The 17243-nt window shown below is 40.5% G+C and overlaps 1 protein-coding gene across 3 annotated transcripts in view; it reads left to right on the forward strand.

The window, feature by feature from the left end:
• The first annotated feature begins 2594 nt into the window (after positions 1 to 2594).
• The window catches only part of LOC110489163 (type II inositol 1,4,5-trisphosphate 5-phosphatase), a 33838-nt gene continuing 19189 nt past the window's right edge, over positions 2595 to 17243 (forward strand). Inside the window, exons 1-6 of one of the 3 annotated variants that reach the window (XM_021561777.3) lie at positions 2595 to 2929; positions 3916 to 3995; positions 4100 to 4197; positions 4308 to 4337; positions 4427 to 4537; positions 9536 to 9679. In XM_021561777.3, the coding sequence (XP_021417452.2) occupies positions 2873 to 2929; positions 3916 to 3995; positions 4100 to 4197; positions 4308 to 4337; positions 4427 to 4537; positions 9536 to 9679 (520 nt within the window). In that variant the 5' untranslated portion in view covers positions 2595 to 2872. Of the gene's footprint in view, positions 2930 to 3915; positions 3996 to 4099; positions 4198 to 4307; positions 4338 to 4426; positions 4538 to 9535; positions 9680 to 10367; positions 10594 to 12304; positions 13699 to 17243 lie in introns of those variants that run through there. The other 2 variants (XM_021561784.3, XM_090198953.1) reach the window with 2 other exon arrangements.

Raw genomic sequence — 17243 nt, forward strand, 5'->3', positions numbered from 1 at the left:
GGAAAATCTTGGAAAATAAACAAATAACTCTACCATAGATAGAGAGATATGTGCTAATATTTTAATATTGGTAAATTATTTTTTCTGGTAGGTTCCTCCATTTTATTTTGATTCATGACATTATGTTTGTTTATAAAATGGCATTTTACAGGTCAATCATCCTTTAAATATTTAGGCTTAAGTCATCAGAGTACCCCTGAAGATTTGGTTCAGTTTGTTGCATAATCAATTGTTGATGAGGATGTCAATTATGTGGTCATCTGCTTGGGAGAGTTATGGACCAACCTCCTTCCTGGACATGTCTCAGGACAGCTTATCCAATAGAGAGAGACCAGTCCTCTCAGTCAGAAGACCTTGACTACCTAATAGGTATGAGTTCCATCTCTGTCTAGTATGGTAGTTGATCTAATTTGCTGAATTTGACATTGAATTGCTTCATTTCGGGTGTTGTTCCACTCTCTTTACCATCAGACACTCTGTCCCTGTTGATCCACAGACCCACCCTGCTTCTGGAGACCCAGGAGGGGCTAAAGGAGCTCCAAAGTAGCTCAAACCAGTACTCGGGTAAGATCTTACTCTACCATGCTGCTTAGTCTGCTAAACTTTGATTATTGGTCAATTCATTTTTCTGGTAAGTTACCCGATCCACTCTTTACGAGCAACATTTTTTTCCTCTTGATCTACAGATTGGGGCTTGCCTCATTCAAATGCCTGGAGCCAATCGTTTTAGTCTGGTTATGATTACTATGACAACCCTGGCTACCTGTCAGTTACGAGTTCTACCTCTGTCTAGTGTGCTAGTTTGCCTAATTTGCTTGATTTTGCATTGGATTGGTTTGTTTGAGTAATGTTCCACTCTATTACCATCTGCCACATTGTCTGTGTTGATCCACAAAGCCACCCTGTGTCAGGACTCCTGACTCCAGCGGAGCAAGGAACCCTGAAGCCCCTGGGAGTCTCTTATCGCTTAACCAGAGGGTTTGAACTCCCCAGACAGTCTCCGTTGCTTTTTTTACTCCTGAGGATGATGTGTTGTACATGTGAACAATCACCAGGTTCTTCCTTCGAGACATTCCCTGCCGCTCTGCAACTCATGTTGACGATGAAGAGGTTATGTACATTACAACAACCACCAGATCCGTCCTAGATGCCCAGGATATTTTCCGATAATCTGGCTTCACCCACAGCAAGCAGTCTGAGAAAGCCACCTCAAATGCATGCTTCTACTATTACTAAGGAGGAACTACGGAATATGTGGATCTCAGATACACGTAAGGGGTCTTAAGATGTAGTGTAGAATGATTAGGTTTATTATTATTGTGTCTTGCATCTTCAGGATGCCCAGCCCACATATGCTTATAAGACTCTGCAGTAGAAAATAAAATCATATATGCACACAATAGGCCACATGCTGTCCATTCACATATAGTACTTTGTTTGCAGATCCTTACATTTGTATACTGCTTTGTTTTCTTTGTTTTCATCATCTATCACTTTGTCCCTCTTAATCCTCAGCCCAGGACTTCAGAAGGGCTTTGCCTCTCCAGTTGAGATCTCTGTATTCTTACAAGAGACTGAGGGTTGAGTCTCAGTCCAACAATAGGAAGAGGTGCCACTGCCTGGGGTGTGACGCAGAGGACTGCCCTGCCAGCAAAAGAGCCAGGAATGAATCTCCAATTGGCTCTCATGGGGCCATGAGGCACATTAATAGAACACAAAATAGGCACCAAAATAGAGCTGTGCCACAGTACAACAAGACAATCATAATAAAATATTGTGACATTTTGTTCCTTAGATTTCTTCCTGAGAAATGTCATCCAATACAATAACTACAACACTTCAATCCAATGCAGTATTATCTTAATAAAAAGGTCCAGGGCCTATGTTTTTTCCTATTAAACTACAAAAGGTATTGGTGGCTAGACATGGCTACACAATACTGTCCCAATTATATAATTATATAATAATGTAAAGTTTGAACCTTTCTTATATGTCGGGGGCTAGGGTCAGTCTGTTATATTTTGAGTATTTATCCTGTATTATCCAGTGTACTGTGTGAATTTAACTATGCTCCCTCTAATTCTCTCTCACTCCCTCTCCTCCCGGAGGACTTGAGCCCTGGGACCATGCCTCAGGACTTTCTCTCTCTACCGCACCTGAAGTCTCTAACTCTGAACGCTCAGCTATGAAAAGCCAATTGGTATTTACTCCTGAGGTGCTGACCTGTTGCACCCTCTACAACCACTGTGATTATTATTATTTGACCCTGCTGGTCATCTATGAATGTTTGAACATCTTGGCCATGTCCTGTTATAATCTCCACTGGCACAGCCAGAAGAGGACTGGCCACCCCTCATAGCCTGGTTCCTCTCTAGTTTTCTTCCTAGATTCCTGCCTTTCTATGGAGTTTTTCCAAGCCACTGTGCTTCTACATCTGTATTGCTTGCTCTTTGGGGTTTTAGGCTGGGTTTCTGTATAGCATTTTGAAACATCGGCTGATGTAAAAAAGGGCTTTATAAATATATTTGATTGATTGAAACAGTGAGTAATCCAATTAATATTTCCTCGAACGACAGCCAAAACATGACGTCACTCTTAGTCGCTGAAATCTCTGCGTGGCAGGTCCACAAGTATCTAAGGGAAAGGGAATAAGGACATCTAGAAGAATACGGAATCATGTCGGGAACACGGCAATACAGTTTTACGCACTGTGAAAGCAAAAATGAATTCGGTTTTGTTGTTTTGTGTTCTCGATAAGTAGGTGGTCTAGCCCAACTTCGTAAGAGAGAAACGATTGGCCTGTATCTATTCTCGCTTCAATCTGTATTTTGAGGGCGTGAGAGAGTTCGCACGAAAGTAACGGTTTTAAGTAATGGATCAATCCTTCGTAATTCAAGAGATTTTGGCAGAAGGCGAAAATTGCGTCATAGTATCCTTTATACCATGCACTAAAATTTTTTTGTATCACTCGGATGTTTCGAGTGCGTTATCTAAAGGCTGATGTTTGATTTCCTTTGGAAGAAGAACTCAATGTTTCATTCCGAAGTAGCCTACGGGCAGTTCACCCAAGGCGAGGCCGTGGAGTTTGTTTGTCAAGGCCTAATAGGCTATACGTGTGTGTATCTGAATGTAGTGATATTTTATATATTTCATTCAATAGTACAATTATTTGGATTTAATAGGCTTTGAGTGTAAAGAACCAGAATGAATGCAAGTTGCTCAATGAGGATTGGTGCTGCTTTTCGACCGTAACACAAGGGCTACACTAGTATACGCCCTTATGCTATACAATGGACATTGTGTTTAAATAACTAGGGCTAACAGTGAAGATGTGTGAAGAGCAGAATCAACAACCTCTGCATAAGAAGGTGTGAAAGTTCACAGTTAGCCAGTGTTATGTACATGACAACTGAAAAGTACCAGTGGCCTGGCTTCGGACCCAAGTGAGAGCAGGTCCGCTGAAGCCATGGCCAATGAGACACGGGTGCCCGGGCTGCGTAGATGGAAACATAAAAGTTTGATCCTTTTGGATGATGCACTGGTGTGACATGTAGAGGCTACTGTCCAATTTTTTTGCAATATGATAGGCCCTCCACTGGGTGGCAATCTTATACAAGCTACTCAAATCAAATCGTATTTGTCATATGCGCCCAATACAACAGGTGTAGTAGACCTTACCGTGAATACAAGCCCATAACAATAGCCTACTGTAGGACTGCATATTTCCCAGACATTAGATTTTTTTTTATAGCAATGACTATGCCTCTGCTCTTTGAAGATACTTGATGCTTAATGTTTTTCCCAATGTATAAAAAGAGTATTTAATTTTTATATCAACAATTGTGTAGGCCTATTTTCAAATGTAACATTGTGAAAACATCTTTGCAATTCCCTTAACTAGATTGTTGTAAACATGCTGTTCAATGTCTTGTCTTGGTGGACAATGTCATTGAAAGCAGACTATTGGGTTTGGTGGAGCGTACCAAGGAACATGCGTGAGTTGAAATTGGTGCTATTCCACCAGATTTATGAAATATAAATGTTCTGAAAAAATGTGTTACACCTGCCCATAGTAATGTTCTACCTTTGTTTCCTATAGGCTGTTTGTTTTTACCCATAGAAGAATGGCGATAACTGGTGAAGATGTCACATTGTATGACATTTTTCCCATCTCTAATGACTTTGCAGTTGTGGAAGGTATGCAATAGTTAATTAATTGGTTTTAACTTGATTATTATAATATGCACAATGGAGGTGGAGGTGTGGGCCTTATAATGCATTGTAATAGCATGTTATTCTTTCCTCAGTGTCCTCGGCAGATGAGCTTTCTTTTGTGGGTGAGTTTTCTTTTTTCTCTGGGTCAATTTCCCCCTGGTATGTTCATAGGGCCAAGTTATTAAATGTCTATCACGTGATATTTCTATAGGTGCAGACACTAGAGTGAGGCTGAACTTCCAGGATGGGGATCTGGAGGTGAGGCTCCCCTTTGGCTCCCACTCTCGCCTTTTCCTCAGTGAGGTCAACAAAGCCTGGAGCGGTAAGGCATGGCCTACTTTTCCATAAAATGATCACAAGTGTTGTATCCAAATACTTTCTCCTGAAGTGTACACCTGGTCGCTACTTACCCCAAATCTATAAGCATTGGATCGGTGGAGGCATGGCAAGAGGGGGTTTCCACCATATTTTGTAAACCATTCATTTCCTTTCAAATCAGTGAGGGGAAGTGAAAAAGTGCACACTTTAGAAGGAAGGATAAAGAATTGGGACATAACCAAGTATAGGGTCATGCACACCATTACAAAATAATTTGAATTGACAAAACAAAAATCTGATTATTGGACAAGCCCAGGTAGTTCCTCCCGGTTTAAGTGTTTTCCTCTGATGGGGGCCTGATGACCACGACCCTGGTTTACTTGTTTATGTTGCAATAATCAAATCGGGCCAGTGATTTGAGATGTGTGCTCATTTCTGTATGACTTATCATTTAATATATGCCATTTAATATATTATAATTTCAGTTCAGTTGCAAGTGAACTGCTCTAAGATAATGGATTAGGGGTTTTATTCTCAATTTTAGTAATTTGGTAGATGGTGGTTCACATAAAACACTTTTTCCCCCAGTAAGTTAATTTCATGTCATGAATTACTAAGAGGAGTAAGATATAATAATAATCACTGGGGGTTGTCTTGTTAGTTTGCCTAAGATGACTAATAAACTACTGAAAGACAGAAGGGCTTTTTCACACATAGAATAACTGTACAATCTCCAGGGTTGGGGATTATTGGATTACATGTTTGAAAAACTAGATGATTACCTCAAGGATGACTTTTAAATTTAGAAAGGATGTTTTCAAAAGAACATCTTTGACACTTCTCTGTTTTCTCATCGACATTCAAATCAGCAATGACAAAAAAAGTTTGTTCCACCAGAGCAAGTCTGACCACAAGTCAGAGACCACTATGATGACACACCAAATGTGTTTGTTGGAGTGTGGGAAAAGAGCAGGAATAGGCTTTTGTAGGCTACAGACTTAAAGGGGCAATCTGTAGTTGCTACATCCATTCTTGGACCTATAAATTATATATATATGCATATATATATATATATATATCCATTGATTCTTGAAGAATGTAACTTATAAATGCCTCGAGAGCTTAGTTCAACTATCATACTCCTTGAGAACCCAAAATATATGTATGCCTGTTATTCTCCAATGTTTGTAAACATTGCAAATGTAAACAAACACTGTATAGCCTAATAACATGGTTAAAACAATCATTTGGATTTCATGATTGGTCAGTCCTTGCATCCATAACTCTTGTCTATTAATCTGAGAGTGGTTACATTTCTCCAGGCCCATCCCTCAGCTTTTTTACCAAAACATCTGTGGATTTGCCCTGAAACCGCTGCATATTCTCAAGATATCAAAGTGTCACCAACAAAAGGGTAAACAATAGGCCTATAGCAAATGCAGCATATGGCATTCATTTTTCACATGTACTGTAAATAGCACTTTTCAGTAGTGCTCAAAGCATGCCATTCCATGAGCACATCATTTATTTTTCAACTCGAATCAATGAGCCCAATCAGTCCTCCATGACAACAAAATCATAAACAGAGTAGGGCTGGCTAATAAGTCCTTAATTTTGGGGTTATGCTCAAGTAAAATCATTTTACTAATCTATACTTACATATTTCCAAGTCCTATTCTTGAAGATCGAGGGGAATAACATTTATTGGAATGATTGATATTCTGATAGACTATGGTTTTTAATGTAAATATATAATCATATTATATGTAGTAGAAAGCGATGGATTAGAAGAAGCCTACCCAACCCATAAAGGAAAGTTAAACATCCATATATTTTTTGTTTTTTTATTTCACCTTTATTTAACCAGGTAGGCCAGTTGAGAACAAGTTCTCATTTACAACTGCAACCTGGCCAAGATAAAGCAAAGCAGTGCGACACAACAACACAGAGTTACACATGGAATAAACAAACATACAGTCAATAACATATGGCCAGCTATGTAAACTTTAACATTGATTTATCCTGTGATTGATGGCGTTCAATTAGTAACATACATTTTTGTCTTCTTCTAATGCCTCTTAAGGAGAAACTAATCTAAAAGTAACGGAATGTAATCAGATTACATTACTGAGTTTGGGTAATCCAAAAGTTGCATTACTGATGATCATTTTGGAAGGGTAACTAGTAACTGTAACGGATGAAATTTAGAAAGTAACCTACCCAACCTTGACAATCACATATTTTTTAGCCGTAAGTCTATTGTGTTCTGTATGTACTTGTTGCTACTCAGAAAAATGGCAGATGGTTCAGAAAATGTTCAGTTGACAACAATAGGCTTAATTCAAGTTGGCAAAAGTACAAGTGATGTAATAGATGAGCAAAGACACAGTAGCTACTCACCACAAGTTACACAAAACTCTAAAAAGAGGGGAACCAGTTGTCACTTATAAGACAACAGCCAAATATGATGCATAGTTGAGAGGAAGAGAGAGAGAGAGAGAGAGAGAGAGAGAGAGAGAGAGAGAGAGAGAGAGAGAGCGATGGCATCAGAGAAAGAGAGAGAGTGAAAGAAAGAAAAGAGACTGGGGAGGTGCAGAGTTTTAGTGCTGTGTGCTCTTCCTGAATAGTTTATGTCTGTTGCTTAACTAAGCATTTGTAACTATGTAAGTGTAGGATAAATATAATATTTCCTTCCATCTGAATTATATACACTGCTCAAAAAAATAAAGGGAACACTAAAATAACACATCCTAGATCTGAATGAATTAAATATTCTTATTAAATACTTTTTTCTTTACAAAGTTGAATGTGATGACAACAAAATCACACAAAAAATATCAATGGAAATCAAATGTATCAACCTATGGAGGTCTGGATTTGGAGTCACACTCAAAATTAAAGTGGAAAACCACACTACAGGCTGATCCTCCTGATGGGGTGGCGGACGGTCTCCTGAGGGATCTACTCCCAGACCTGGACTAAAGCATCCGCCAACTCCTGGACAGTCTGTTGGTGGATGGAGCGAGACATAATGTCCCAGATGTGCGCAATTGGATTCAGGTCTGGGGAATGGGTAGGCCAGTCCATAGCCTCAAAGCCTTCCTCTTGCAGGAACTGCTGACACACTCCAGTCACATGAGGTCTAGCATTGTCTTGCATTAGGAGGAACCCAGGGCCAACCGCACCAGCATATGGTCTCACAAGGGGTCTGAGGATCTCATCTCGGTACCTAATGGCAGTCAGGCTACCTCTGGCGAGCACATGGAGGGCTGTGCAGCCCCCCAAAGAAATGCCACCCCACACCATGACTGACCCACCGCCAAACCGGTCATGCTGGAGGATGTTGCAGGCAGCAGAACGTTCTCCACGGCGTCTCCAGACTCTGTCACGTCTGTCACGTGCTCAGTGTGAACCTGCTTTCATCTGGGAAGAGCATAGGGCGCCAGTGGCGAATTTGCCAATCTTGGTGTTCTCTGGCAAATGCCAAACGTCCTGCACGGTGTTGGGCTGTAAGCACAACCCCCACCTGTGGACGTTGGGCCCTCATACACCCTCATGGAGTCTGTTTCTGACCGTTTGAGCAGACACATGCACATTTGTGGCCTGCTGGAGGTCATTTTGCAGGGCTCTGGCAGTGCTCCTCCTGCTCCTCCTTGCACAAAGGCGGAGGTAGCGGTCCTGCTGCTGGGTTGTTGCCCTCCTACGGCCTCCTCCAGGTCTCCTGATGTACTGGCCTGTCTCCTGGTAGCGCCTCCATGCTCTGGACACTACGCTGACAGACACAGCAAACCTTCTTGTCACAGCTCGCATTGATGTGTCATCCTGGATGAGCTGCACTACCCGAGCCACTTGTGTGGGTTTTAGACTCCGTCTCATGCTACCACTAGAGTGAAAGCACCGCCAGCCAGGAAGCATAGGAACTGAGAAGTGGTCTGTGGTCAACCACCTGCAGAACCACTCCTTTATTGGGGGTGTCTTACTAATTGCCTATAATTTCCACCTGTTGTCTATTCCATTTGCACAACAGCATGTGAAATTTATTGTCAATCAGTGTTGCTTCCTAAGTGGACAGTTTGATTTCACAGAAGTGTGATTGACTTGGAGTTACATTGTGTTGTTTAAGTGTTTTTGAGCAGTGTATTTGAATTCGTCTTTTACATGTTTTTTTCCTGTTTATCTCAATCGGATGAGCCACTGGATTCGTTGAGACACAGAGTCTCCTTTGCTATGTATGTGTCATTTTTGGCATTAGCTCACTACTTTACACAATGGAGCTCTTAAATTTAAGATGGATGACTAAAGTTATTTTTTTAAAGGGCCACACTAATTTTTACTCTGTGAGAGGAAACAGTGATGGAAAGGTTTGGTAACTTGGCAGGTTTTGTTGTGAACAGGAAGAATGTGAGAAACTCACAAGGTAAGCAGAAAAGGGACATCTTTGTACGAGCGTGTGGTCTTATTGAAAGTAAAATACCAGAATGAGTGATTTTGGTGCGGTAATATTCTCAAGGCAGCGCAAATGTATGTGTACTAGGAAGTGTGTGTTTGTGTGTGTGTGTGAACCATGTGAAAGAGGGGACATAACTGAATACCCTTTTCAGCCACACAGTAACAAAATATTTTGATTCAACATACGAGGCAACTAGCTTGTGAGAATGTGAAGTAACCTGCCTCTGAATCCCTTTCTACTTTTAGTACTTATTTGAATGAAGCAAATGCTGTGAGTCATTTTCAGTTCACTGTATTACTGATGATTATCCTCATTGTGTGTTCTGTGAATCACTGCTGAGGATCTCTTGGAATTGTTTCCTTGTCATTGATGCTCCTCCAGCTTTTCCACTTCCGTGGAGGATTGGGGCAACAAATATAAACCATTTGAATAACAAATAGGCTACAATTGTGTTTATAGCCTACAATTGTGTGTTTATAGCCTACAATTGAAATGGCATATTTTGGGATTTGTGTAAGTGCCTTTTTCATGCTTCCCTTTTTCCTCCTTCAGATGTTTGCAAGTCTCCCAAGGAAGCACCGAAGTTTGAGTGGCTCCACAAGTACCGCAAAGCCTCCAAAGGCCAAGGTGGTGTCAAACAGACCCTTGCACCTTTGGGAACGACACACACCAAGATCAGCCAGCATAAGGAAACAGGTAAGCCAATAGCCCTCTTCGTGTCCCTCTCAGTCAGTACCCTCCCTGAACGTCTACCCTTATCACACAGAGCCCATTGTGTGGTAATATCTAGCAAGTATGTGTAGCTGACAGCTGAGTTAAATTACAGGCCTACACTAAGAAAGCACATGATTGATAATTAACCATGATTCTTGAATCATGATAACTGTATCTGATCCAAAGTCTCGGAGGTGCCCTCCAAAGTGACGTCACAAAGCTATGTCATTCCTTATGGTTTTGTGACATGTCTCTTGTTGATGTTAGTTGGTCTTGTTAAACTTTGGGGAAAGTATTGGCTTTAACTCTAGAATTACTATTTCACAATGGATCTATCTTCACACTGTGAGCAAACTATCGCACATGTGTGCCTGTCAGTGTCAGCCACTGTCAAAGGAAGCTATTTGCTCTGGCACTCCGATTGATAAGCGCCCTAACCTGTACATCTAGATGCTATTTGCAATGTTGATTTGTTGTTGTTGTTGTTGTTGTTGTTGTATCTTCTTAGATTTTCTCCTGCCACTGAAATATACGTTTCATTATTTCATGCAATTTCTTTATGTGTGTACAATGCATATCATTTCACATTAGTTAAAAAATTGGTTGACATGGAAATAATTGTAAGACTACATTTGGCCGACATAAACGCGTCATAGTTGTGTAAACATTTGTACTGAATCTTTTTTTTTAAATTTGCCACTTGCCAGAGACCGCCCAGTGTTTTTTTGGTTTGGTTTTTTTAGTTTGGTCTGTGACACCGTCGTCACTTGCGCAAGTGCGCGTGAAAAAAAATGAATCAACATTCCTTGCACGAACAGAACAGGTCCTTGGACATTGCACTGCACATCATGCGTGGAAGCACTCCTTGGAAATGTCTGGAGTGAATAAAGAAACTGGTAGGGGGAAATGTTTATGATTTTCTGTTGTATTTAGATTGTCTATTTGCTAGCGCAGTCTGAAACGCAAGTAACTTTTTTTCTGTGCAGCAGTGCTTGTTCACATTAGCTATCTTTGATAAGAATATAACTTCTGCTAGCTTTTTTTGTGCTAGCTCTACTTTCTGCTTGCTAGCTAAATATGCACCGATTAACGTTACTTGTCCTCCCTTGATTCAAGCTAAAACGTTGACAAAATGATATGTAGCTAGCCAGCTTATTAGTTGAAGTAGCTAGCTAGAGTAACGTTATATAGTTAAGTGGCTTTCTTTATTGGATGTTTTGAGCAGAGTTATGGTTTGGAACGAGCGCGCTAGTTCGGTAATTAGCTAGCTATCCATATATAGCATGTCAATATTATGGTTTGTTAAGGTTCGCCATCTATATTTGTAAGATAGCTAAGATAGGCCATATTCTATAGGTTTGCGACATTTCATCAGTCATTGTGGCCTGATTTGGGTTTGGTAATGCACCATGAAAACCTGACGTTCAGCAGCTTTGGATTTTCACTGTTTTAGCTATCTCAGTATCTGTCAACTGAAGGTGTAAAGCTAGACAGGCAATTAATAGCTACTCATTTCAATTGGAAATGGTTGGACGCTGTAGTTTGATTGTCTTGGATTCTCTTTATTTTTGTATCTTGGAAAGTGTCCATATTAGTAGATTGCAGATAAGAACATATTTATCTGCCCATTTTATTACTCCTAGATACAAATGGTTATTTTATGCAATGCTGAACTTTGTGATGAGCACTGACTTTTGTGCACCCACACTGTAGAATGCTGCAGCTAAGTGGTTGACTCACACTTTTCTTTATTGAACCAAGACAGGGCAGCCTTTTAATGTTTCTATTTTTAGACTAATTCGTGATGATCGCAATACTAACTTTGCCTTTACAGTGGATTGTTTGTTTGGTGTAGCGTTTAACAGGTTTAACAAGCCTTACCATGACCACAGATTAATGTAAAAATCCTGCTAATAAGACACTTTATAGGCTAGCTTATCTTCTGTTCTCTGTGGACAGAAGCAGGGTAAAATGCAGTAAATCATACTTCTGAAATAGGCCTACTGAAAACCAATGTAGGCCTAGATATTTACTTTAAATATTAGGTCAGGGACTGGGAAGCTCCGTTGAGGTCTTGTGGTGTATTATTTAGGACTTAGGTGAAATGCAGTAAGTCATCCTTTGGAAATAGCTGAGATCCAATGAAGTCCTAGGTCTAGATGTTGACTTTCAACATGAGCCTGGCTCTAGGGAGTTGGGAACAAGGGATCTTGTGTGTTGAAGCTTACTCCTCCATTTTGGCCTCCCACAGCTCTCTGGGAGATTCCATCTGATCTCACGTTTGTTTCCATTTCCTGTGTTCCAATAGCACGCGCACACATATACACACACACACACACACACACACAGTACAAATGGACCACAGCCCCACTACATTGTAATTGATACTGTCATTTTGTTGACTCAAAATAGCACTCTGGTTCTCCAATGCCCATGTTTTGTACACCAGTATGCCTAAAGCCAGCATTCAATAGCCTGGACTTCTCCCTCTTGGTTAGCCTTTGAAACAATATATTCCATTCTTAATGCAGTCTTTATCAGGAATTGTATCTGTGGTGAACTATTAGACTTTCTTTTTGGGTAGCTGTAGCCTCTGATTATAAGTGATTCCATTGCACTACAGAAATTTGAGTTCTTCCTCTGGTATTGTTTTGCAACCACTTTCCATAAACAATAGATAAAGCTAACATTTACCTTGACTGCCTTGAGAGTGTATAGTATGCAAGGAATTACCCCGAGATGGTAAGAACTTGTGTGTGACGTGATTAGAAGTACATGCTGACCAGACTGGACACGTCACGTGTGCGAGCTTTGCAAAATAAATGTAGAAATCCATGTTATTCAATTATTGCACCCACACTGCTTGCGCGCGCCAACAAGCGTCTGTGTTGCCAAGGGCTAAAATAGAAGTCCTTTCAATTTCTGACACAGATCGCGCTGCAAGTCCTGCCTCTCCCATCTCCTGATTGGTTTATAAAAGCAGGTACCCTCATGCCATCTCCTCATTGGTTATACCCACGTGGGTGATTTAAAGACTAACTGTGTTGCCGGTCAGTGTAGTAATACTATGAAAGTTGAGATGCCAATCACCATATCAGTTCAAAGATGTAAAAGCCTGGAAGGAGGAGAGATGACTAGAAACTATTCGGTTGACTGTTTTGTGTGTGGATTAATTGTCGGAGTAGAGGACCTTGTGCATTTCAGGTAAAATAATAACCTAATGTTTATATCCCAGGACAAATTAGCTAGCAACAGACAGCAATAGGACAAATTAGCAAGCATGTGCAAGCTAGCTAGCTAAATTGCCATACATGTTTAATGCTTTTTGACCTGTCCCCAAATTAATGTAATTGGTTCAGACTTTGTTTTGATATTTTAACCTGCATGTCGTGATCGCGTTTGTTGTAGGGGAACAAAATGCATTTATGCACGATGGCACACGTGCACAGCAGGTTTGGGTTCCGTGGTAGGCTTTGCTAAAGGATGAGCCTATGTTTACGTTGTATTAGCCTATGTTAACTTCCAGCTGTTTTTCTCCCAAGTCCTGTCCAATTGCAGTAAGCTATTGGTTCCTGAAGTTATCCTTGCCTAGTTCACGAAGCAACTCAATACATCTTGTGCTTAGCCTGGGGTGTAATCATTGGTCCAAACTAGAGGTTGACCGATTAATTGGAATGGCCGATTTAATTAGGGCCAATTTCAAGTTTTCATAACAATTGGAAATCTATTTTTGGGCACCGATTTAAAAAAAATATATATATATTTTTATACCTTTATTTAACTAGGTAAGTCAGTTAAGAACACATTATTATTTTCAATGACAGCCTAGGAACGGTGGGTTAACTGCCATGTTCAGGGGCAGAATGACAGATTTTCACCTTGTCAGCTCGGGGGATCCAATCTTGCAACCTATCAGTTAACTAGTCCAACGCTCTAACCACCTGCCTCTCATTGCACCCCACATGGAGCCTGCCTGTTACGCGAATGCAGTAGAAGCCAAGGTAAGTTGCTATCTATCATTAAACTTATCTTATAAAAAAACAATCAATCAGTCAATCATAATCACTAGTTATAACTACACATGTTTGATATTACTAGTTTATCTAGCATGTCCTGCGTTGCATATAATCGATGCAATGCTGGGGGATTATTTAACAAAAGCGCATTTGCGAAGAAAACACAATCGTTGGACGACTGTACCTAACCATAAACACCAATGCCTTTCTTAAAATCAATACACAAAAGTATATATTTTTAAACCTGCATATTTAGCTAAAATAAATCCAGGTTAGCAGGCAATATTAACCAGGTGAAATTGTCATTTCTCTTGCGTTCATTGCACGCAGAGTCAGGGTATATGCAACAGTTTTGGCAGCCTGGCTCATTGCGAACTAATTTGCCTGAATTTTACATAATTATGACATAACATTGAAGGTTGTGCAATGTAACAAGAATATTTAGACTCAGGGATGCCACCCGTTAGATAAAATACAGAACGGTTCCGTATTTCACTGAAATAATAAACGTTTTGTTTTTTAAATGATAGTGTCCGGATTCGACCATATTAATGACCAAAGGCTCGTATTTCTGTGTGTTATTATGTTATAATTAAGTCTATGATTTGATAGAGCAGTCTGACTGAGCGATGGTAGGCAGCAGCAGGCTCGTAAGCATTCATTCAAACAGCACTTTTGTGCGTTTTGCCAGCAGCTCTTCGCAAGCACAGCACTGTTTATGACTTCAAGCCTATCAGCCTAATGGCTGGTGTAACCGATGTAAAATGGCTAGCTAGTTAGCTGGGTGTGCTCTAATAGCGTTTCAAACATCACTCGCTCTGAGACTTGGAGTAGTTATTCCCCTTGCTCTGCAAGGGCTGTGGCTTTTGTGGAGCGATGGGTAACGCTGCTTCAAGTGTGGCTGTTGTCGATGTGTTCCTGGTTCGAGCCCAGGTAGGGGCGAGGAGAGGGACGGAAGCTATACTGTTACACTGGCAATACTATAGTGCCTATAAGAACATCCAATAGTCAAAGGTATATGAAATACAAATGGTATAGAGAAAAATAGTCCTATAAATACTATATTAACTACAACCTAAAACCTCTTACCTTGGAATTTTGAAGTCTCATGTTAAAAGGAACCACCAACTTTCATATGTTGTCAAGTTCTGAGCAAGGTACTTCATTAAACGTTAGCTTTTTTACATGGCACATATTGCACTTTTACTTCTCCAACACTTTGTTTTTGCATTATTTAAACCAAATTGAACACGTTTCATTTATTTGAGGCTAAATGGATTTTTGTTGATGTATTATATTAAGTTAAAATAAGTGTTCATTCAGTATTGTTGTAATTGTCATTATTACAAAAGAAACATCAGCTTTTTTTGGTCCTCCAATAATCGGTATCGGCGTAGAAAAATCATAATCGGTCGACCTCTAGTCCAAACCGTAGCAAACAATTGCAAAATGGAAAACATTTATCAACAAATGAGTTTCTATTGGATACATTCAGGTATGTCTCCCCGTTTTCATTGTTTGCTTCAGTTTCGTTCCTAGTGAATACACCCCTGGTCCCAGATCGGTTTTTGCTATCTTGTCCTCATACTGGACAACAAATCTCAAACGCTTGTAGGCCGAGGCCTATTGCATGAAAACATGTTGGCTAATTTCTTGCACAGCTGCTTGTATTGAGTTGATTCTCTTAAACAGAATGCAATAAACGATGAACTCGCAATCAGATACTGCTACAGTATATGGTGGTTAAACAAAAACAAAACGATACACCCTCTAAAGCAATTTCCTCTATTACACTTGCCATGTTCTTAGAGTTTGTTCTTCCAAACAGTAGGAGACAGTGGCCATATTGTCTTAGACTCAGGCTTTGACTCTTCCATTGATTTGAACAACTTAAAATGCAATGTATTGTCTAGGGTATCTTGCAATAGAGAGTTGATGTCATTTGAGATTAACCTGGATAAATAAAGGTTATGCCTGAACAACAATATACATGCAACAATTTCAAAGATTTGACTGTGTTACAGTTCATATAAGGAAATCAGTCAATTGAAATAAATTAATTAGGCCCTAGTCTATGGATTTCACATGACTAGTAATACAGATATGCATCTGTTGGTCACATATTCCTTTTTTAAAAAAAAAGTCAGTATCTGGTGTGACAACCAATTGCCTCATGCAGTGCTACATCTCCTTCGCATAGAGTTGATCAGGCTGTTGATTGTGGCCTGTAGAATGTTGTCCCACTCCTCTTGAATGGCTGTGCGAAGTTGGTGGATATTGGCGGAAACTGGAACAAACTGTCGTACAGCGTGTTCCACATAATCAATGGGTGACATGTCTAAGTATGCAGGCCATGGAAGAACTGGGACATTTTCAGCTTCCAGGAATTGTGTACAGATCCTTGCGACTTGGGGCCATGCATTATCATGCTGAAACATGAGGTGATGGCGGCGGATTAATGGCTCGACAATGGGCCTCAGAGCCTCGTCGTGGTAGCACTGTGCATTTAAATTGCCATTGACAAAATGTAGTTGTTTGTTTTCCGTAGCTTATGCCTGCCCATACCATAACTCCACAGCCACCATGGGGCACTCTGTTTACAACATTGACTTCAGCAAACTGCTCGCCCTCACAACACCATACACGCTGTCTGCCATCTGTCTGGTACAATTGAAACCACCATTTGTCCGTAAAGCGCACACATCTTCAGTGTACCAGTGGCCATCAAAGGTAAGCATTCGCCCGCTGAAGTTGGTTACGACGCCGAACTGTAGTCCGGTCAAGACCCTGGTGAGGATGACGAGCACGGAGATGAGCTTCCCTGAGACGGTTTCTGACAGTCTGTGCAGAAATTCTTTGGTTGTGCAAACCTAAAGTTTCCTCATCTGTCCGGGTGGCTGGTCTCAGAAGATCCCACAGGTGAAGAAATCCGATGTGGAGGTCCTGGGCTGGCATGGTTACACGTGGTCTGCGGTTGTAAGTCCAGTTGAACGTACTGCCAAATTCTCTAAAACAATGTTTGGAGGTGGCTTATGGTAGAGAAATGAATATTCAATGCTCTGGTGGACATTTCCTGCAGTCAGCATGCCTTTTGCACATTCCATCAACTTGAGACATCTGTGGCATGGTGTTGTGACACCTGCACATTTTAGTGGCCTTATTGTCCCCAGCATGAGGTGCACCTGTGTAATGATCATGCTGTTTAATCAGCTTCTTGATGTGTCAAACTGTCAGGTGGATTGGATTATCCTGGCAAAGAAGAAGTCCTCACTAACAGGAATGTAAACAAGTTTGTACACATTTGTGAGAAAATAAGCTTTTCGTGCATTTGGAAAATTTCAGGGAACTTTTATTTCAGCTCATGAAACATGGGACAAACACTTAACATGTTTATTTTTGTTCACTATATAATAAAATGCTATATCTAATGCAATGCTTTTGAAAACAGCCTCAGTCCATTTTCCGTACTTCCGAGTAGGCAAGGACCAAATCGACTTCACTATTGACTTGTGTGGGGTCTATTTCAGGCA

The sequence above is a fragment of the Oncorhynchus mykiss genome, chromosome 2 (assembly GCF_057628025.1).
Source record: "Oncorhynchus mykiss isolate SJ-2025 chromosome 2, ASM5762802v1, whole genome shotgun sequence".
Lineage (NCBI taxonomy): Eukaryota > Metazoa > Chordata > Actinopteri > Salmoniformes > Salmonidae > Oncorhynchus > Oncorhynchus mykiss.